The sequence below is a fragment of the Spermophilus citellus genome, assembly GCF_964194105.1.
Source record: "Spermophilus citellus genome assembly, chromosome: 8".
Classification (NCBI taxonomy): Eukaryota; Metazoa; Chordata; class Mammalia; order Rodentia; family Sciuridae; genus Spermophilus; species Spermophilus citellus.
Window position 1 is genome coordinate 31,884,160 of NC_138189.1, and position 23,702 is coordinate 31,907,861.

A 23,702-nucleotide genomic window follows, 5' to 3' on the forward strand; every position below is an offset into this window, starting at 1 on the left:
CTTTCTTTTTTTCTTGATTATTCTCAGATTTCATTTTTTTACATTTTATTTTATTATCCTTTCAAATAAACAACTCTTGGGGTTGGTTGATCTTTTCTATTGTAAGTTGTTTTATGTTTAATTAATTTATGATTCTCTTTATTCTACCTTCTTTGCTTTTTAAAAATATCTGTTTTCTTTGCTTTTTCTGTTATTTTTAAAACTTCATTACCTGAACATACAAGTCATTTTCTGATAGGAGCATTTGATGCTATATATGTCCCTGTGTGCTACTTTATCTGGTATCAGAATTTTAATATATAATGCTTTCTTTTTTCTTATTTGTTTTCTAAATTGCATATGGTTAATTTTATTCTCTTAATTCTTGGGTTTTTAGAACTTTGTTTTTAAATTTCTGGATAGGTGTTATCCTTTTTAAAAAATTGATTTTCAATTTACATATAGGAGATTAGATTACATGGTTTGTATCATATTAATTCTTTGATATTTTAAAATGTGTTATGGCCCAGTTGTCATTATTTAATAAATATTCCATGTTTGATAAGAATGTATACTGGTTATAGTATGTTAGCATATCCATTAATTATGCTTATTACTTAATGTTGCTTAACATCACCTATAGCTTGCTATTTTTTTCTTTTCCTGCCTGATAGATTAGTATTTGGGAAAGTGATGGTGAAATCTCCCAGTGTGAGAGAGGTGTGTTGATATATTCCTCTATTATGTTGAACATGTCAGTTTCTCTTTATCCTTCTTCCTAAGTTTGCTGTATATATATTGAGAGTATTTGTTCATAGGTGCTTAAGATTTTGATATCACCCTAATGAAAGAAACTTTTATACCTTTCTAGTGGTATTTTTTCTTTCATTTTTAATAGTAATTGTGCTGTGAAGTTTAATTTGTCTAATATTAATAGAACTATGACAGCTTCCTTTTAGTATTTTAGTGTTTCTTTTTTCATACTTGTGCTTTCAACCCTTCAGTGTCTTTATGTTTAGATGTATCTCTCGTAACTGCTATGGTCAGGTTTTAAAAATTCTATTCCGTCCATCTTGGCTTTTAACTCATAAACTTAGTTATTTTTGTGGTTTTGTTATTCATATAATTGACCATCCTTCTTACTGTCTCACTGTGCTTTCTCTTTATCTTACCTTTTCTGTGACTGTTCTGTCACAAGAAATTATATAATTGGTTTTTTTCTCCTATCATGCTTTATTTTGGAATTTTTTGATTGAATCTACATTTTGTATTTATTTTTTTACTTTACCAATTTGTAGATTTTATACACTATATTTATTCTTTTAATAGTTACTTGATATGTTTTATCATACAAACTTTAAAACCATTTTCTTAGCCTCTTCTTCATAAGTACAAGAACTAAGACATTGTAACTGTGATACTTACCTCCCATCCAACTTACATGGTATCATTGTTCAGTATATATTGGCAGCATTTGTTTTTACTTATTCACGTAGTTATTGCTTTGGGCTTCATTTTTTTCTTGCATTGTAGACCTTTCATCTGGGAATTTCCCTCTGCCTGAATTTTTTTTCTTTAAAAATTTTCTTTACAATGAAGGTATGCTTGGTGTCAAACTCTTTTTTTTTTTAATTTTAATTTGAAAATCCTTTTATTGTCTTCATTCTTGTAAGATACTTTTGCTGTATATTCTAGGTTGATAGTTATTTTCTGTTTTTGAAGACATTTAACTCTCTTCTCATTTCTATTTTTGTTAACTTAGCTGTCTGTCATTCTAATTGTTGGTTCCTTTGTAGATGACTACCTTAAAAATTTTTTTAAAAACATTCTGGCTGCTTCTTAATATCATCTCTTTGTCTTTGGTATATGACAGTTTTGGTTATGGATTTCTTATTTTTATCTTGTTTGGAATTTGGCTCCTGAAATCAGGGGATTGATATCTTTCATCAGTTCTGAAAAATTTTCAGCATTTTTCTTTAAGTTGATTTTGTCCCATGCACTCTCTTCTCTTCCTGGGACTTGAATTAGATATGTACTAGACCTTTTTGCTCTGTCCTCTATGTCTATGTTTCTTAACCTGTCTTTCATATTTTCTATCTCTTTGCTTCTCTGTGATCTGAAACCAGACAAGATCGAGGTAGGTAAATATGAAAGCCAGATTCATCCAAGAGGCAAACAATAACATTAGCCCTGGGATTCAGACGTGAAACCTTGACTCTAACCTAGGATAGAAGAGTTGTAGCTGACATGTTTTCATTAAGACAAGACACTTGAGTGACTAAAGCATAACCATCTCACCTCCTGGGCAGATGCAGATCCAGATGCCATATGAATGAAAGCTCCTTTAGTTTAAGAGCTAAGGATTTCCATGTTTTAGTTTCAACTAAATATGAGCTCACTAACAAAGACACATGAAGAAATAAGCCACCATGAGTGAAAACACAAATAACTTCATATTTGGATATCCAGAGTCTTTGTTCTTTGCTTGAACTTAAAATTTAATAAAACATGTTCATTTTAATTTACTTGGGATCTAGTTTTATTATAGTAGGAGGGCAGTTTGGGGCATCTGGTCTGTCATACTGGCACAAGGGGAAACTTTTATAATGTGATGTCTGTTACTTACTAGTTAATAGTTCGTTAATACCTTGAAATGACAGTCACATGCTTATGAGATTTTTTGCAGACTTGAGAACAACTTCTTTTAAAGTTATTGAAACCTCCTTTTCCACAAATTGATAAAGGGTATTTGAAAAAGATTGTATGGGATAATTAAGAAAATGGCAATTTATGAATAAGTCTGACAAAAATGAAAATTAAAATCAAATAGCATATATTACATCATAATAAACAGTTTAAGATTATGTGTTAGAAATGTATCATTAATGGGGATAATAGCCCAGTGGTAGAATTCTTGCCTAGCCTGCTCAAGGCCCTGAGTTCCATCTCCAGTATTGAAGGAAAAAAAAAAAAGGAAAAAAAGAGAAATGTATATGTATCATTGTTTTCCTAGACATTATATTTATTTAAAAAAATCAATTACCAATATCCTTTGCACCTTTTCTTTCCTGGAATTTTTAGGCGTAATATTCATGGGATAAGCAAAGAAAAAATAACAAGAATGTTAGACCACTATCAACGTTTTGTTTCAGTACCAATAATCATGAGTTCTTCAGTTCCAGAGAAAATTGAACGTATTGAATTATGTGCATATTCTTGTGAGGATAGAAGTTCCAGGTAGGTTAAAATGCCTTATGTAAAAAAATTCAATTTGAAACATAATATTTTTTGAAACCAGTTACTTTTGGAGCTTGTAAAATTACTGCTGATTAACTTTAAAAATGAGGTAGACTTTTGTTATTTTTAAGGGTTTAGGTACTGTCTCCTCTGGAGTTAGCTGAGGTTAAGTTAGAAAAGTGAAAGTTCATGTGAAAGATAATATAAAAGTTTTTTCATTGTATTTAGAGTTTTGTGAATTTGTGATTGTACTATGAATACATCTGTCTTCTTTATGTAATGTGCTCTACTATTCCAGTGTTTCCCTATCTCTTCACTGTTGTTATTTTATGTATATCCAAATCACATCTTAATTTTCTAATATTTTACTGAAAATATTCTTTCAAGCTAGTCTCATAAAAGTTAGTTATTCATAATATACTTTTACTGAGTTATATATGTTGTAGCCCTTTGGAAGTTTACTATCTGGGATATACTTGTGTTAGTCAGCTTCCTTTTCACTATAACAGAATATGTGAGACAATCATTAAACAGAAAAGGTTTACTTTTGGCCTGGTTGCCCTATTGCTTTTGCCCTGGGTGAGGCAGTTTTTCATGGTGGGATTGTGTGGAGGAGCAAAACTGATTACCTTATGGCCAGGAAGCAAAAGAGGAAGAAGAGTCAAGGATGGGGTCGGGGGGCTGTCCCACAATCTCATTCAAGTACATACTCTGGTGTGTACTTGAAATATCCCGTTAAACCTTACCTTCTCGGCAGCAGAATAGAATAGACAATATGATTGATGTATGTACATTCCATGTATGTATTATATGTCAAAATACATTCTGGTGTCATGTATGACTTAAAAAAAATAAAAATAAATTGTATGGTAAAAAAAAAATAAAATAAAAACAACAACAACAACAACAAAAAACCCTTGCCTTCTCACCTCTGAATGTTCCATATTACCTAGTAGTGCCACTCAGAGAACTAAGGTTAACTCATGGCCTTTGGGGAACACTTAGCCAAACCATATCAGTACTGATTCTACTAAGTATTTATAGTACATGAATATTTGATAAATAAGTGAGTAAAGAAGAACCTAGATATATGTAGAGGTCTTAATTATACATATTTTATGATGATAAAAGATGAAGAGACTCTGTTGAAAGGAAGTTGGAGCTAGGCGCTGTGGTGCACACCTGTAATCCCAGCAGCACAGGAAGCTGAGACAGGAGAATCAAAGTACACCTCAGCAACAGCGAGATGCTAAGCAACTCAGTGAGACCCTGTCTTTAAATAAAATACAAAATAGGGATGGGAATGTGGCTCAGTGGTCGGTGGTTGAGTGCCCTTGAATTCAATCCCTGGGACTCCCCCCCCCCCCAAAAAAAAAAGGGAGTTGGGAGTGGAGAAGAGAAAACTCATAAATGATTTTTAATTGAGAAATGGTATTGCAAAGTGGTTGGTTAAGAGCATGGACTTGAGCTATATTTCCTAGGCCCAAATCCCAAAGCTCTAATCTTTGATAAATCACAAACTCTCTCTTTACTTTATCTCATTATTACTAAATGACAGTAACAACACTCTCCTCATAGGATACTGTAAAGAATAGAATCCGGCACATAGAAAGTTCAGTGAATGTCTGGTATGATTTCACTTAGGAACGCTTCATGGGAGAGTTGGGACTTTGAGGGTTCCTAGAATAAAGAAAGAAAGGAGGATAAATGGACAAATTAAATAAGGAAAAATCACTGAAGTTGAAAGTGTAAGATTAGGCAAAAGTGTTCTGAGTCTGAAATTAACATCAAGCATGATTTTAAAACATTTAACAGATGACATCTCAAATGAAATCTCTTCCCCTTTCTCTAATTTCTTTTAATCATGTAAATCATCTTGGTTGGCTCTTTGTGACTTTGTAAATGAAGCTGCTTTAGTAATGCATGACAGATATAGATATAGAGGTAGACCTAGTTTTACATATGCTAAGTTTAAATAGGTTTGAAAGAAGCTGGGGAGGTAGTATGCTCTCCTGGGAACAAATTTACATCCTTGACTTTAATATTTAGTGCATAATGAATACCTTTACTGAAAAATCTCGTGTTTATTATTCAGTTCAAAGAATTTGCTTCAGATGTGCTAAGCCTCATGCTAGCTAAGTGTTTGAGGCTACAACAAATGATGTGTTCATAGTTTATTAGGGAAGATCAACATTAGCTTTTGTTTTAAAGAAAAAAAAATTTTTTTTGGTGTTACACAGGGGATTAAATGCAGGAATTGCTGTATGCTAGGCAAGCACTTCATCACTGAACTATATCCCTAGCATGGCTTTTATAATTTTAATGTAGTTTATTTTTAGAATTTTTTAGAATAAGTGGTAAGTGCCCTGTCTTTCAGTCAAATACTTCTTAAATCATGGTATTAATGCCAACACTAAGAAACTTCCTTATAATACTTTTAAAAAACATCTTACAGCCCAAGAGACAATGAAGATATTACCTCTGAAAAAGAAGAAAATGTTTTATCCTCATCACTGAAGCATCTAGAATTAATTGAAGAAAAGAATCCTGAAGTGACCAAAGAAACGGTGTTGCCTGAGAATATTACATATCTCCCCCATGCAGATATAAGCAAAGGAAAGAAAGAAATAAGTGGTATACATCATAACACTCAGAGTCAGTTCATTCAGGAAGCTGCACACATCTATCTTTCAGACTCTGGAAGTAAAGTTCAAGTAGCAGACAAGAGAGAAAAAGAAGAGCAAGTAGAAATGACAACTGAAAAACAGTGTATTAAAACTGATGCAGATAGAGTATCACCAAGTATTTGCTCTGGTGAAAATAATCAAGATTGCAATCTGGCAAATACTGTACCACTTCAAAATGAAAAATCTTCATCAGGTGAAATATTAGAAGAAAGAACAACAGTAAAGAAAAAAGCCTTTGGGAAACAAAAAAGCAAATCACCTTCGGAAAAGTTTCCAAGACATGAGCTATCGAATTTTGTTGGTGATTGGCCAGTTGATAAAACTATTGGTCAGAGAACAAAAAGGAACCGAAAATCTGAAAAAGCTTCATCTATACAAAGCGACAAAAAGTATAGTCGCCCTCAGTCACGCAAAGTATCAGATAATAGTGTGTCCATGATTACAGATCATATCCAACAACAAGGATCTCCATATGAAAGTGTAGATGATGGCAGGAAGTCACAGTGTGATGATTCTTCAGAATTTCTCAATAGCTGTAAATATGATACTTATAAAAATCCTGAAAAAAACTCATTTAATATTGTAGGTGACTGGCCTTCATCTGATTCTTTAGCTCAGAGAGAGCATAGATCAAAAATGCCAAAGGCTGATTTAAGTGAACCCAACCTAGAATTTGGAACTAATGATAATATGAATGAAATATCCTTATATACAACACAAGCCTGTTGGAGCACATGCCCTAAAGAACTAAAATTCTTGGGGAGCTCCACTCTACAAAGTGCTGACTTGATACCCAGTGAAATGACCCAGGAGAGTCAAACTTATCTAAGTAAAATGATTCATGGGCAGCACACATTGCCTCTAACTTTCACTAGTAATACAGCAACCATTACTGGAGTGGTAGGGCCACAAATTCTAGCTGAATTTCCAGGGCAAATGCCTAGAGGAGTCCCCGGAATAGAAGTAGGCACATGTACCCAGACTGAACCACAGGATTTTGCTCTCTTATGGAAAATAGAAAAGAATAAAATCAGTGTTTCAGATTCTATCAAAGTATTAATAGGAAGATTAGATGGATTTAAACCAAAAGCTTTCAATATTAACACAAAGTCAAATGTTCAAGAGACAATTCCATATAGGGTAATGTATGATAAAAGCACGTATGTTGAAGAAAGTGAACTTACCAGTGCTGATGAATCTGAAAATCTTAACATCCTTTGTAAGCTGTTTGGATCTTTTTCATTAGAAGCCTTAAAAGATTTATATGAAAGGTGTAATAAAGATATTATTTGGGCCACAAGTCTTCTGTTGGATTCTGAAACTAAATTATGTGAGGATACTGAATTAGACAATTTCCAAAAATCATATGATGAATCACAAGTTGGACCATTTTCTATGGGATTGAATTTGAAGGAAATTATTAGCCAAAGAGAAACAGTAGAGGATTCTAATTCTTTTGTGCCAGAAATTAGTCCTGGAATCTGTATCAGTAATATTAATTCACAATCTAGCTATAATGCTGAAAAGTTAAACTCAGAGCAGGCAGAAATAAGAGCTGTAACTCCTGAAAAGCTTGGATCAATAACAAATGTATTTCCTAATGCTGCTGTAGATCTGAAGAGTAATAGTGAAATGCTTCGTAACAGCCAGGTAGAACTATCAGGTTTATGTAGCTTCAAGCAGTCTCTTCCAGTTATTCTAAAATCTGCTACCCCTAAAGATGTGAGTGAAATAGAGAACAGTCTAGTAGCGGCAGAGACTGAAGATGGTATACATTCTTCTTTAAATTTATCAGATATTTTAAACTCTGTATCAAGTACTTCAAATCTTGAATTAAATGAAGAAGTTTACTTTACTGATTCTTTGGAAATAAAGAAAAATGAAAATCTTCCAAAAGATTACGTGAGATTTGTGAACTCTGAAGAATTTATGAATGTAGATGAACAGGAAATGGAGAAAATTCTAATGGCGGGAAGTAGCTTGTCAGTTGGAGTTAATGAAGAAGATAAAACTGAGATATTGAATCCCATGTCAGGGATGGCCAAATCTCTGACCATAGACTGTCTGGAATTGGCATTACCCCCAGAACTGGCTTTTCAGCTTAATGAATTATTTGGCCCAGTTGGTATTGATTCAGGTAAGGAAAAACTAAGTTACCTATATTATGTCTTTGTGTGAAAGAAATACAAAGGTTCTATTTAATTGCAAAACTATTTCATATGCTAACTGAAAAGTAAAAGTAATTTATGGTGTCTGACTGCACATAGTGCCTTAATTTTTGCTCAGCATGTTTCTTAGAGGATTTAATAAAAAGAGATTTGAAGAAGTAGAGAACATTTATATTGTAGTTTGTATCCATCCCATGTGTGAATTGAATATTTACTGTGGTATTAATCTCACACTTACACAGATGAACTTCTTTGAGTCTTTTGGTGCTATTCTAGATACATTTAAAGCAAGAATTAATTTTTTAGAATACACTTACTGAAAAATCTGAACTAATGGAAATGAATCAATTACATGTATTGAAACTAAGGAAAGTGAATAACTTAGATTCTTGATGAAACTTTGTATAATTGTACCAATTAAGAAGTGTGAAAACAATGACAACAGAAAAATATTCCAAGAGGCTAAGTAAATAGATGAGCATAAGTTACTAATTAATAATACAAATCAGCTTTATAATGCATATGATAGTTGAGTACATTTTCTGCAAATATATAATGAGTAATGAATGTATTTTCTTTTCTTTTTCTCCCCTTTACAAGGGTCTCTAACAGTTGAGGATTGTGTGGTTCATATAGATCTGAATCTGGCTAAAGTGATTCATGAGAAATGGAAAGAATCTGTAATGGTTGGTAGGCTTCTTTATATGAAGAACTCCTTTTGTGTCTTATTTTGTTACCTTTGTTTTCAATAAAATCTACCATACTATATAAAAGTTTTATTGAATTTTGACTTTGAGAGAATGAACTTTTACCAGTTAACAGATTACTGATTGTTTTTCTCTTTTCAGTATTTGAGCTATTTCCAGACTGGCCAATTATATAATTAGCGATGGAGCTCAATGTGATTGTTGATTTTTTTTTTTTTTAAGAAAAAAAATAAACAGTGAGTTTTTTATTCCCTAAAAGACTGCAATGTGAATTGATTAAATTTCAAAAACATTTTTTTAGAAAATGCAACGTAAGAGCTCTGTAAGTGGAACAGTATGTAGATATAGTCATATTTATAATTTTATTTATCTAGTTTTATTGTTTTCCTTACAGTTAGTAAGAACAATTTACAATTATATAAAAAGAAATGATTTTTAGAGAAAAATAATATAACCTGTGAGCTTGGTTACCAGTGCACTCCTTTGTTAATCCCCTGCTCTGCATTTGTTTTTAGGAGCGACAAAGACAAGAGGAAGTATCTTGTGGCAAGGTTATTCAAGGTAAAGCATGTATTTTTATTTTTGATGTTCTTGTCTTAATGTTGTAACTGGTGTGTGTGTGTGTGTGTGTGTGTGTGTGTGTGTGTGTGTACTCATTCTAAATATCCTTCCAAAAATATGTTACTCAAATTTTGATTTGTAAATGAAAGTTTTTTAAAAGTATTTAACATTTAATCTCTTTCTTCCTTTCTTTTTTTTTCTTTTTCTTTTTCTTTTTCTTTTTTTTCTTTGTACTGGGGATTTAACGCAGGGATGGTTTACCACTGAGCTATATCCCTAGAATCTTTTATTTTGATACTTTGAGATAGGGTCTAACTGAGTGGTTTAGGGCCTTGCTGACCTTGAATTTGTGATCCCCCTGCCTCAGCTTCTCCAGCCCATGGAATTACAGGCATACCCTACCTTGCTGGGCTTTAACATTGAATCTTGATACAAAATAAAAAAAGGAGAATAAAACCTCTGTACTATATCTTTATCATGAGTGCTGTGAAACACCTAAAGTATGCTCTAATAAATATAGTCAAAGTGTTCCCTATTAAGGTTTTGCCCTGCATGACTGAAAAGTATTTTGGTTTGGGAACAGTAAAATATAATATCTGAGAGCATTGTTGAATAATTACATGGTTATTCAAAGTTTTTACTGATGTTAAAATATTAGAGCCCAAAGGCCAGCCTGCTTTTTGGTACATCCTACCACTTTGAATACTTGATTACAGATGATTCCTTTAAGGCAGCATTGTCTTCATTGATTTCTGCTGAGGGGTGGAAGAAGTGTTGATAAGGGTACTTCTTTGTTTATGAAATCCTCCAGGCATCTCTTTTGTCCACTCCCAGCTGTGACCAAGGCATAGAGCTCTAGGTTGGGATTCAGACCTATGCTCACATCATAGCTTCCACGTGGTATGAAGGGTAGAAGAAACTGGAGTGTATGGTGGTTGTGGGAATGCCAGTGTTTGCTGTTTCTTCTCTCCCTGGGAAAACAAAGCAATATGTCAGCATGTGTCTGTAGAGATGCTGAAATTTTACACATTAAATTCTGTTACTGTGAACTTCTTAGAATGTTCAGTTCTTTATTTGGAATATCATTAGCTCAATATTTATTGTGTGCCTCCAGTGAGTTACAGATTTGCCAAAATATTGATCCTCTCAGTCCTTGCAGTAGCTGGGCAGAACTGACCAATGAGTTCAGTTGCTCAATTCATTGGCTGCAACTTCCTCTATTTATTAGTGTCCTAAATACATATCACCATTATATGTTAAGTTGATTAATAGTTTTATTCAGATCAATGTTCTCATTTGAAATATTCCTACACTACACATTTTATTTCTTGTTTGCAATTATGTGTAGATGTATTTTGAAATTTCAAAGCTATTATATATTTAAGAGCTGAAAAGTAAAACCTAAAAACAGTAGCACATTTCCTTGACCTCTGTTGGATTTTTTACATTAATTGTTGAGGATTTGACAGTACTTATATTGCTCTTGTAGATTCTTCCCTGGTTGGACATATTGGTCTTGATAATCCTGAACAAAAATCATCTCAGAGAACAGGCAAAAAATTGCTGAAGACTTTAGCAGCACCCGAAATGCTCCCCTTGTTGGATCATTGGAATACTCAAACTAAAAAAGTATCACTCAGAGAAATAATGTCGGAAGAAATTGCCTTACAGGAAAAACATGATTTGGTATGAGTTAGTACAAATACTAAGCTATTGTTTCTGACTCAGTCAATTGTGCTTGTTTGTAATTTTCATTTAATTCTGCTTCCTAGACTGGACCCCATGCTTAACCTTTTATTTATTTATATATAGTCATGTATCAATTAACAACAGGGATAATGTTTTTAGAAATGTGACATTAGGCAATATGTTGAGTGAACTTCATAGAGTGTACTTGCTTGAGCCAAGAGAGTGTAGGCTACACACTTAGGCTGTGGTACACCATGGTATGTGTGGTCTGTCATTGACTGAAATGGTATTATGTGGTGCATGACTGTATATATATATTCTTTTATTAATATGATTGAATGTATTGGATATGTATATATGAGTGTGTGTGTACATATTTATACACCCATACACATCTGTGTGATTATATATGTACTTATATATTTATGAGCAACTTCAAATGCTTTCTTTTTTTTGCATCATCAGATGATATAATGTCTTTTTTATTGATTTTTAAAAAATTAACGACAGTGGAATGCATTACGATTCTTATTACACATATACAGCACAGTTTTTCATATCTCTGGTTGTATATATATAAAGTATGTTGACACCAATTTGTGTCTTCATACAGTTACTTTGGATAATGATGTCCATCACATTCCACCACCCTTGCTAACCCCTTGCTCCTTCCTTTTCCCTCCCACCCCTCTGCCCTATCTAGAGTTCTATTTCTCCCATGCTCTCCCTCCCTACCCCACTATGAGTCAGCCTCCTTATCTCAGAGAAAACATTCGGCATTTGGTTTTTTGGGATTGGCTAACTTCACTTAGCATTATCTTCTGCAACACCATCCATTTACCTGCAAATGCCATGATTTTATTCTCTTTTATTGCTGAGTAAAATTCCATTATGTATATATACCACATTTTTTTAGTCCATTCATCTACTGAAGGGCATCTAGGTTGACTCTACAGTTTAGCTATTGTGAATTGTGCTGCTACAAACATTGATGTGGCTGTGTCCCTGTAATATGCTGATTTTTAAGTCCTTTGGGTTTCAAATACTTTCTAAAAATGGGATATAAATAAATAGTGCAATGATACACTACTAACTTCAGCCATTAATCAGTGAAGAAATTCTGTGATTGCTTGTAAATTCTTAGTTTTTTTTGCAACGAAATAATTATTCTTTTGGTTAGCATTGCTTGTGTTATAAATTTCATCCTAAAAGGTGATTTTTATGTTTTTGTTTTAGAAAAGGGAGACACTTATGTTTGAAAAAGATTGTGCCACTAAACTAAAGGAGAAGCAGCTCTTTAAGATATTTCCAGCCATTAACCAAAATTTTCTGGTGGACATTTTCAAGGATCACAAGTGAGTGCTAGAAGGAGTATCTAGAGTTTCTACTCTGATGTCACTGAAAGCATATGCCAAATAATCTTTTTTGTTTATTTTTTCTCATTAAAAAATAATATATAAACAAATTTAAATGCAATGTATATAATGTAGAAGGCTAACAGTTCCTGGGAATTCATATTCTTCAGTGTTTTTCTTACATATGTGCTAATGATATGTGCCTGTTTGCTTTCGTGTGTGTGTGTGTACTTCACTTAAATAAGAGATTGTATTTTATGTACTGATTTTGTAGTTTTGCTAGTGTTTATTTTTCTGTCCTTGTGATCTGCTCTTTTCTTGTTCAAGCCTGCAGATTAATCCAAAGTGCCATAATTATTTAAATATACCTCTGTTTGTGGTAAGAAAATTCTGTAAGAAAATTCTAACCATGTTACAGTGAGCATCCCTGAACATACATCTTTGTGTACATGGGTAAATGCTATTGTAGGATAATTCCTAAAAGGAAATTGCTGCTTTATAGTGTGTGTCATTGAAAAATTTTATAGCTAATACAAATTTCCTTTAATAAAGACTGGCTGTATTAATTATATGTACAGAGAGTATAACCTCCCTGGATATTAGGAACTTTAAGTTTCTGCCAATCTGATAGGAAAAAAGATATTTCATTATTGTTGAAATTTTATTTTCCTGGGCTGAGGATGTGGCTCAAGCGGTAGCGTGGTCGCCTGGCATGCATGCGGCCCGGGTTCGATCCTCAGCACCACATACAAACAAAAGATGTTGTGTCCGCTGAAAACTAAAAAATAAATATTAAAATTCTCTCTCTATTCTCTCTCTCTTTAAAAAAAAAAAGAAATTTTATTTTCCTAATTACTAGTAAGGTTGACCCTTTTAAAATTTTTTTCTTGTCAGGCATGATGGTAGACACCTGTAAACCCAGTGACTTAGGTGGCTAAGGCAAGAGGATCCAAGTTTGAAACCAGCCTCAGCAATTTAGCCAGACCCTGACTAAAAATAAAAAGGGCTGGGGATATAATTTAGCTGTAGAGGGCCCTAAGGTTCAACCCCTAGTACTGCATGCATAGATAAATAAATAAGAAAGAAAATGGCCAAAAAGAGTTCTATTTTTTGGAATTTGAGATTTTCTTTGTGGTTTAATACATGATCATTTTTTATAAATATTTTATAGAGTACTTTTGAAAAGAATGTTATTCTCTGTTGAGTATGCAAAGTTCTAAGTAAGTCATTTAAATTGTTTTTTAAATAGTATTATTTCAATCCATAATTTTTAATTTATTTTTACTACCAACCTACTGTTTTCTTAAAATTATGTATTAAGATCTCTGAAGGTTCCAGTATAGGGAGGTGTTGCTGGCATCTGGTAGCTCTCTTCTGTTGGGGCAGGGGCCAGAGGATTTGAGGTGAAACAATTCAGAGTTGTGTTCCCCAAGCAAAGTGAGGGGGTTCCATGAGTCCTTTCTAGGGATGGTCAGAGTGATTGGTTAGTCAGGCGCTTGGAGTGGGTGGTTATCTGCCAACAGCTAATTCTTTTAGCAAACAGTAGCTTAACCTTCATTATGGTAAGGAGGGTAGGTGGGCTAAGTTACTTCTATACTTGAACTATAATCTTATAATCTATACTTATGAATGAAGTATAATCTTTTAGGGCCATAACCCTCAAAACAAAATACCAGTGGTGGGGACTAACTACCAGCCCCATGAGTGGGCAGATGACTTTTTGTTTGTTTTTGTGATCCTTGGGATTGAACCCAGGAGTGCTCTACCATGAGATACATCCCTAGCTTTTTAAATTTTGAGATAGGGTCTTATTGTGATCCTCCTACCTCAGCCTCCCAAATCTCTGGGATTACAGGTGTGGACCACCATGTCCAGCTGGTAGGTGATTTTAAGGGCTCAAAAAAATTGGATAGTTGTTAGTAGCATTCAGCCCCTAGAAACCCCTCTGTGTTGAGCTTTTCTAAGGCAGCATCATGAGAGGATTAAAGCTAAATTGCAAGTCTCAAATGGCTCCCCTTCACAAGTCATCTATGATAAATTGAAGAGTACTAATACATAATATTTTAGATAACTGCCTGTCACATTTCAAAAATATTCAGATATGGTAAGCTCTTCATTATCTGGCCAATGGAAGAAATGAGAGGCATAAATAGTCTGAAATAATGAGTAGTGTGAAATAATTTATAATTTTCTTTGGAATTAATTTCTTTAGATATTAGAACATGAGGGTATCCAATGTGGTTTAATATTATATAGATGTAGATAATATAATCACCCTTCTATATAATAATACATTAGAACATCTTGCTGTTATCTAACTGTAACTTAGTACCCGTTGATCAACCATTCTCCATCCCTCCCACCCTCCAATGTTACCTTTTGGAAATTTTTTAAGAATTTTAAAGTTAGTTTTTGTGAGTCTATTCCTGATCAGCTTCCTGCAGATCATTCTTGACTCTTTGAAATACACAATAAACATTTTGTTTCAGTGTTGAAAATTTATTTCTTACAAAATACTTGATGATTGCTTATGCTAATGTCTCCACGTATCTTAATGTCTCCACGTATCTTATTTTTACATATTGACATTGTATTTGTACTTAAACTTTCTTCAGCTATTCGTTAGAACACACAGTGCAGTTTTTAAACTGTGTTCTCGAAGGAGATCCTGTAAAAACAGTTGTAGCTCAAGACTTTGTTCACCAAAATGAGAATGTCACTTCTCATACTGCACAGAAGACTAAAGAGAAAAAGGTATATAATTACTTATTTTTTCACTACAATGGTAGATAATTATATATAAAATAAGATTTGTTTATTAAGCATAATAATTTTAAGGATTATTTCTCACCATTGACTATGGGAAATTTAATGACGAATAGCATATTTGGTTTAGAATTCCATGTGTACCCCCAAAATTGAATAGCAGTGGGGTTTTATAATATAATGAATCTAGAGTGTAAATATGTGGGCTGAAACATAACTGAGAAAGTACCCTGCTCTTTTTCCAAAGTTGTTGCACATTTTGTATTGGAATTATTTTCTTAATTTTATTTTTGTATTGTTCACTGTAAATGCATAAAAATTTTGTATATTAATCTTATAAAAGTAGACATTTTTACATAACTTTATCATATTGCTCTTTTTATTTTCCTTTCTCCTTCCTTCCTTCCTTCCTTCCCTCCCTCCCTCCCTCCCTCCCTCCCTCCCTTCCTTCCCTCCCTTCCTTCCCTCCCTCCTTTCCTTTCTTCCTTCTTTCTGGCATGCTAGGTAAGAGCTCAACTAGGCTGGGGATATAGCTCAGTGGTAAAGCACTTGTTTGGATTCAATCCCTAGCATCAAAAAATAAAAAATAAAGCACTACCCTTGAGCTGTATCTCCAGCCCTATATTATTGTTATTTCTAAGAATTCTCAGGGATAAATTACTTGTTCCTTTTTTTCTTTGAATATTTCACCATGACATAGATGATATATTGGACTTGGGTAATTTTGTTATTCATGTGACCTATTATTGCTGTTCTTGGAACAGAATCTAAGTGATATCCTTGATGCCTGTGATCATATGGAAAATAAGGTACCATGATAGATAGATGCCATTTATTATAAGATGCAGATAGTGTACAGAATGATCATTCGGCCTTGTAGGCCAGACTAGAAATGAAGATTATTTCTCTGTCCTAATGGTATTCAAGGCACTGTGGGTCATTCTGATGATGGGGGAAACGATAGGGAGGAGGTGTATTGTTTGAAGTGGGAGATGACTGGAAAATCAGAAAAGGGAGTTTGTGTGAATTATATAAACCTTGACCAAAATGTTAACCTTTAAGTTATTCTGGAAATCAGTCTTGCTCATAAAATATGGGTAGGTGTCACAAAACTGGTAAAGATCTTTTAGGATTCTTTTACAAGCCTGATGCACTCTAATGCCAAAATCATTTCTTATGGATAACAAATCTGTACATTTTAATATTACTACTTATTTCTTTAGCCTTTATTAAAATGTACAGGTTTGTTATCCATAGGAAATGATTTTGGCATTAGAGTGCATCAATCAGGCTTATAAGAGAATAAGTGATACTTATTAGGTGGATTTTTAGGAAAGAAATAATATTTCACTTGGCTCTTGTTAATGAAATTATAGTATAGCACATTTGTATGAAATGGATATAAAAATAAATGCCAGCTGCATTTTAAAAGAGTACCTGAGAAAGTATCTTTTATCATTTACTGTTTTTTCTTCTTTGAAAACAGGCAATGAAAGATCTCTTATTAGAGAACCAAATATGATTTGCATTGTTTAGTAAAAAGAGACCCTTGCTGTAAGAGATTTATGATGTCCATAGTGTTAGGCACTGTGCAAATTTCAAACACTGTAGAAAGTATTATTTGGGGGGGGGGGTGGTACTGAGGATTGAACTCAGAGACACTCAACCACTGAGCCACATCCCCAGCCCTATTTTGTGTTTTATTTAGAGACAGGCTCTCACCATGTTGCTTAGTGCCTTGACTTTACTGAGGCTGACTTTGAACTTGCCATCTTCCTGTCTCAGCCTCCCAGGTCGCTGGGATTACAGGCATGCACCACTGCACCAGGCTGTAGAAAGTATTTTTATTTATTAAACTGCCTCCCTGAAGTCTTTGATTTTATCAGGAAAGTAAGCCAGGCACTCAGAATATTTGAACTTTAATATAAACTGGTCTGTGCTTAAGCACCAGCAAGAGTGAATAAGAAGATAGGGTCTGTGAATATTCTTATAAAAGAGACATTCTTGCATTGTTTTTTCATAAAATAAGTTGGGTGCTTGTTGCAAAAATTAATTGATTGATTTACATATTTTAGGTCTGGTAATGAGTTAGAAGCATGGTAATGTATTTTATTTATTTTTTAACACTGGTTTTTTATATTCTAGAGATATTTGGATGCACCATGTGAGAATATTATTTTAAAAATGTAATTTTCCTCTTTGGTGGAGAGCACTGAGGCAATTTGCATAATGGTTAATTTTCATTATCTTTACAGTACAGTGACTTTTCCTTTAAGGGTCTGTTTTATACATTATTATTATCACATGATAATTTTAATATGATAATATTATCACATGATTATTATCACATGATAATTTTTTTAAAAAGATCTTTGAAATTGAGTAATAGCTAGTAATAGCTAATTGACCTCAGTGGCTAGTGGCTGACCTCATCTAATTAGCTGGTTGAAACTGCCCCATGAACAAAGTTACAATCTTTATTAACTACCAGCCATGATAACTCCTTAAGCTCTTTTTTTAGTTTTGTTTTTTTGGTACTAGGCATTGAACTTAGGGGCAATGAACCACTGAGCCACATTCTCAGCCCTATTTTGTATTTTTTATTTAGAGACAGAGTCTCACTGAGTTGCTTAGCGTCTTGCTTTTTGCTGAGACTGGCTTTTGAACTTTTGATACTCCTGCCTAGTTGCTGGGATTACAGGAATGGGCCACCACGATTGGCTCTTCTGTTTTAAAGAGAAGATTATTCAGTTTATTGTATCAATTGGATTTTTAAGTTACCTTTCCCTCGCCCCCTGCAGTGCTGGGGATTGAACTCGGGGCCCTTGTACATGTTAGGCAAGTGCTCTACCCTGATATACCACCACTTCTCAGTTGGATTTTTAAAAAGATAAATTGAAATATGCCATTTCTACCTTTAGTGAACTTAGAATTCCTCCATTGGATAAATGAGTTTTATTCTTTCAATATCTCATATTCTGTCTTTTGGCTTGTATGTGACCTAATTATATTTTCATAACTTTTGAGAACTTTTCATCATCTCCTGAGGTAAGAATGGTTAAAAAGGGGAGGGGTAACATTAATGACATGAAAAAGTTACTGAAGTCAATAAATGCCTGACTTAAAAGGTAGAATCTGTTTTTTGAGAAGAAAGATGATAAATGAGAGAGCCCAAGTTTTGTATGTGTTTTCTGAAGATATGTGTTTTTTACTATCTTTGAATGTTACTTACTATGTAATATCTTATAGGCAAAGAAATTGAAGGAGACTGAAGATACCCCAAGTGAACCATCTTTCCAGGATTTCGAGTACCCTGAGTATGATGACTACAGGGCAGAGGCTTTCCTGCACCAGCAGAAGAGGATGGAATGCTATAGCAAAGCTAAGGAAGCTTACCGAATGGGGAAGAAAAATGTTGCCACCTTTTATGCCCAGCAGGTAAAATAGAAAACTGATTATAATTCATCTCTTTGTTAGTTATGGTATCTAAATAATCTTAAAGCAGATAACCCTGTACTGTGTTGTGATTATATTATACTGGGTAGGGGGCGTGGTTTGGAGATTATATAAATGATATCAATAAGGCATTCTCATGTAAACAAAATGTGGTTGTGTGAATTTAATCTCCTTTGAATGCTCAGTTATTTTATATATTTTTAAATACTTTTTTAGTTGTTGATAAATCTTTATTTTATTTATTTATATGTCGTGCTGAGAAATGATCCCAGTGCCTCACACATGGCCAGGCAAGTGCGCTACCACTGAGCCCCAGCCACTCAGTTGTTTTATATTTATAGCCTATGTGAATTACATATTATTCTGACAGTCCATATTTTCTTTAAGATTAGATTCGATCATTCAGTTCCACTTCTAAATGGGTAAGTTTTCTGGAGGAAAGGAAACAGAATATATCTCAGTGGAATTACTGGGTATTGGGCTTTCTGTTGTATTTGAATCTCAAGTAATGTATCACTTTTATGGTCAGAAAAAGAAAATGACATTATTATTTTTTAGGGGAATTAAATTTCTACCTGGGCTCATTTTGCATGGTATTTTAAGAAATCCTCTGGATTTACTTTTCATTTTATGGTTCCACAATGGCTGTTTTGTGGTTGACCAGAGAAAGGTGTCAAGCTGGTATAGCTCTGTGAGCCCTGATAACAGGGCCCTGGCGATGACTGTAGGACGTAATTGTGGGATGGTGAGAGGGAATGACCCTGAAACCAAGATTATCAAAGGGCACACTTTGTTATCAATATTGAATGAGTGGGCTCTTTCATGAGATGGCTAGTGTTTAGTTTCCTTCTTTTATGATTTTTGGTTCAAAAAATTTGGTAGAAACCGTGATTCAATATTTTAAAACTACATTATTAATCTGCAGAAATTTACCTAAATTTTGGTGCGGTTCTTGTACTTTAGCCCATTGGATTATTTGAGATTTTAGGCTTATCGTTCTGCCTTTTATTTAGAGCAGAGGAAATGTTAGTTTCCTCTTCATTTACGTAGAAAATATCTGAAATGTCCATTGGTGATTTGTTGACAATTAAAGGGCAGTCTTCATGAGCAGAAAATGAAAGAAGCCAACCACCTTGCTGCTGTGGAGATCTTTGAGAAAGTTAATGCCTCCCTGCTGCCACAGAATGTCTTAGACCTCCATGGGCTGCATGTGGATGAAGCAATAGAACATTTGATGACAGTTTTACAGCAGAAAACTGAAGGTAGGAGTGAGGTGATGACCCATTTTTCTATTGTGAATAGAAATTGTCTTTTGATATAACTTGCAAATTCAGGAGCAACTGAACATGCAGGCTGGGGATATCTGTGCCACATGTAATATGAGTGTCTTGTTGGCTTAGCATAGCTATATTCGTCATTCTTCCATAGAGCCTTCTTGTAGACAGTTCTCATTGGAATGACCATTATCACATTGTTTCCCTTTATATCTCAGTCTTAGTTATTTGCTATATTTATTGAAGGGAGGTGTAGTGTAGTCTGAGAATCTTTTGTGACTTATAAATAAGACATTTCAGTAGTATTGTATATTTTTGTTCAGTTGATGTTTGTTAAGCAATAGATATTTATAGGATATAAATTGTTTAATTGACATTTAATAAAATATAAAAGTAAATAAGGTGATAGATTTTTGCAGAATTGTCAAGTCAGTACACCCAATACCTCCTGGAGTTACCACTTTTTTTCTGTGTGTGTGTGGTGAGGATACTTGTGATCTAGTCCTAGCATATTTCAAGTATATAGTACAGTATTATTAGTAATAGCTGCCATTGTTACACAAGCTCCTTGGAACTTACTGTTAAAATTGAAAGTTTGTACCACTTAACCAATATCTCCCAGCTACCACTACTCTCTTCTCCTGGGCTTTCCTTTTCAGATTCCATATATAAGTGAAATTATCCAGTATTTGTCTTTCTCTGCTTGGCTTATTTTAACTGATATAATGCACTCTAGGTTTATCCATATTTGAAAATGATAACATTTCCTTCTTTTTACATCATTGAATAATCTCTGTGTGTGTGTATACACAAACAAAATGTAGTAGATCCATACAATGGAATTTTATTGTATGATTCCATTTATCCAAATGTCTTAATAGGAAATCCATAAAGACAGAAAATAGATTCATGGTGTCTGGGGCTGGAAAGGAGTGGGATTGGAGGTGACTGCTAATAGGCACAGAATTTCTTTTGGAGATGATAAATGTTCTCTGTTCTGGAATTAGGGGGATTGGTTGTAAAATGTAAATATACTAAAAATCACTGAATTATACATTTAAAATGATATTTTGTTATGTGAATTTTATCTCAATTAAAAAAATTGTAAGAAAAAAGAAATACTTTGCCCATGGTAACACCTCTTCATAGCTAAGATACAAATTTTTTCTGGAAGCCAAAGCCCATCTTGTTATGAGGTGACCTATAGTAGCCTGTAGTTACTGCAAATCACCACCAGATGGTAGTATTGTTGAATAGAAACGTTTTCAGGGGAAAAACTGTAGCTCTGCCCTGCATTGCTTTTTGTCACAGCATAAAAGGATTGTCAAAATTGTAGATTTGTAAAAAAATAGAGACATTCTGGGCCTTGTGTTTTGTGACTTAAGTTCACATCACTGCCTAAAGAGTATTTTTGCCCCCAAATCCAACCAGAAGCTGATCAAGCCTTTAGCTCTGATTACATATTGTAGAGATTTATGTGGGATAGAGGAACATGTTAAACAACACGAATGGGGATGCGTCAGCAAATCCAGATTGTCAAAATCTAGGATAAATGAATCATTTTTTCCCCAATATTTTTTAAAGAAAAACACAAAAGGAGGGAAAAACCTTTAGATTAAAAGTTACTTAAGAAATATACCAAGCTGACCAGTAGTGCTGGTGCATGGTCCATAATCCCTCTGGAGGCTGAAGTAGAAAGTTTGCAAATTTGAGGCCAGCCTGGGCAGCTTAGTGAGACCCTGTGTCAAAATAAGAAATAAAAGGGCTTGGAATGTAGCTCAGTGTCCACCCGAGCCCAATCCTTATTTCCCAGGACCATAAATAAACAAACACTAAGTTGGGCATGATGGCATCTGCCTATAATCCTAGCTTTTCAGGAGGCCAAGGCAGGAGGATTGTAAGTTTGAGGGCAACCTGAGCAACTTAGTGACACCCTATCTCAAAACAAAAAAGGGAGGGGATGTAGCTCAGGATAGAGCATTCCCAATTAAATCCCAGTATTGAAAACAAAATGCATGTGTATGTGTGTGCATACGTGTACATATATACACATACTAGCCATTCAATCTCCATTCAGTCCCCAGCACCATTGTGTGTGTGTTTATGTGTGTGTGTATTATGTGTACAAACATATACACATCAACCAAATGTAATATGTGGACTTATTTAAATCCTGATTGGAGGGTGGGAGGAAGTGCTGGGGAAATTTATTGGCCAAATTATATTGTTACATTGTGTGCATCTAGGAAAATGTACCAACAAATCATCAAATCCCATCATCATGTATACATCAGTAAAAATGTGGAAAAAATAAATCCTGATTCAAACAAATCACTTTAAAAATACTTTTTAAAAATAACTGGGAGAGAAATTTTTAGAAACTGATGATATTAAGGAGTTATTAATTTTGTAAGATGGTGATGTTGCTGTTTTGTTTTTTATTTTTTTTGAGATGGGGGCTCACTGTTGCCCAGGCTGTTCTCTGACTCCTGGGCTCAAGTGATCCTCCTGCCTCAGCTTTCTAAGTAGCTGTGACTACTGGCACATAACCAGTGTGTCTGACTTGTAGTGACATTTTTTAAAAGAGTGCTTTTTTGAGATACATATCGATATATTTGCAGTTGAAATAGTAAGCAGTCTGGAATGTGCTGAAAAGTGAGTTAAAGAGTTTTTTCAAAAGTTTTAAACAGCAGGAACAGCCTGTAATTTGGGAAGTTAAACATACACTTTAATTAATTAATGAAACAAATATCCTCTGAACTCCCACTTTGAGGCATGTGAATCAACTGGACAATACCTTCAGAGCAGCATGTGAACTTTGAAAGGTGAGGTGGTATATGACCTAACCTATAAGGAGAACAATAATGAAGGAGTGTGTGAGAGTGAATTATGGTCAGTTAAGAGATTTAAGGTGTTTTTGGTAAGTAAACTTTTGGGGTATAACATACCTGAACAACAGTTCCCTTATTTACAGGTGTGTAGTATAAAGCCTTTTTATAAAGTGGAAACCTAACTATAGGTAGCACCCAGAAAGAGATGAGTTTTAACAACATTGCTTGAAATAATGGCTATGGATTAGAGTAGAAATGGGAAATTTAGGCAAATATAAGGAATTTAAAATGCAAGAACAATGTGTTCTTTTAAAATTCTAAGCCTAGCCAGGTGCAGTGGCAGATGCCTGTAATCCCAGTGACTTGGGAGTCTGAGGCAGGAGGATCGAAAGTTTAAGGTTAGCCTCAGAAATTTTGCAAGACCATCATCAACTTAGTAAGATCCTGTCTCAAAAATAAATAAATTAATTAATTAAATAACAAAAAGGAATGGGAATATAACTAAATAGTAAAGCATCCCAGGGTTCAATCCCTACTATCAATCAATCAATAAAAATAAAATACAAAATTCTTTTTTTCCTAAGCCTAACATTGCTCTGGAGATGATAAAACTTGAAAAACCATCTGATGGGGTTTTCTTGGTGTATTAGGACAACTTAATGAGCAGAAGATGAAATGCTATGTTATGTTTGTATGTATTTTATGCTAAGAGCAAAACTTGGGTTATTTATGAACGAAGATATTTATTGAGTTCATTAAATCAACTTTGTATCATGAGCAGGTTTTGTTTTTTGTGCTTTTACAACTGTCATTAACTTCAAGATTTGTATACTGGCTTTCCCAAGGTCATATCTAAAGCAGGAACTGTAGTCGTTCAAAAATCTTAGGCTCATTCAGTATTTTAACTGTTATCTATCAGGAAGAATTTCTTAACAATCATCTTTAACAGTAGGACTACACTTCATGGTATAATTAGTGAGTTTGCTAATAGC

The 23,702-nt window shown here is 34.0% G+C and overlaps 1 protein-coding gene across 7 annotated transcripts in view; it reads left to right on the forward strand.

Annotated features, from left to right (window-relative positions):
• N4BP2 (NEDD4 binding protein 2) overlaps nt 1-23,702 on the forward strand; it is a 71,630-nt gene that overhangs the window by 42,629 nt on the left and 5,299 nt on the right. For all 7 annotated transcript variants that reach the window (XM_081302945.1, XM_081302946.1, XM_081302947.1 and 4 more), the window contains 9 exons: nt 3,061-3,216; nt 5,672-8,040; nt 8,672-8,757; nt 9,294-9,339; nt 10,829-11,025; nt 12,265-12,383; nt 14,999-15,137; nt 18,399-18,587; nt 19,699-19,867. In XM_081302945.1, coding sequence (XP_081159071.1) covers nt 3,061-3,216; nt 5,672-8,040; nt 8,672-8,757; nt 9,294-9,339; nt 10,829-11,025; nt 12,265-12,383; nt 14,999-15,137; nt 18,399-18,587; nt 19,699-19,867 — 3,470 coding nt within the window. The remainder of the gene's footprint in view (nt 1-3,060; nt 3,217-5,671; nt 8,041-8,671; nt 8,758-9,293; nt 9,340-10,828; nt 11,026-12,264; nt 12,384-14,998; nt 15,138-18,398; nt 18,588-19,698; nt 19,868-23,702) is intronic.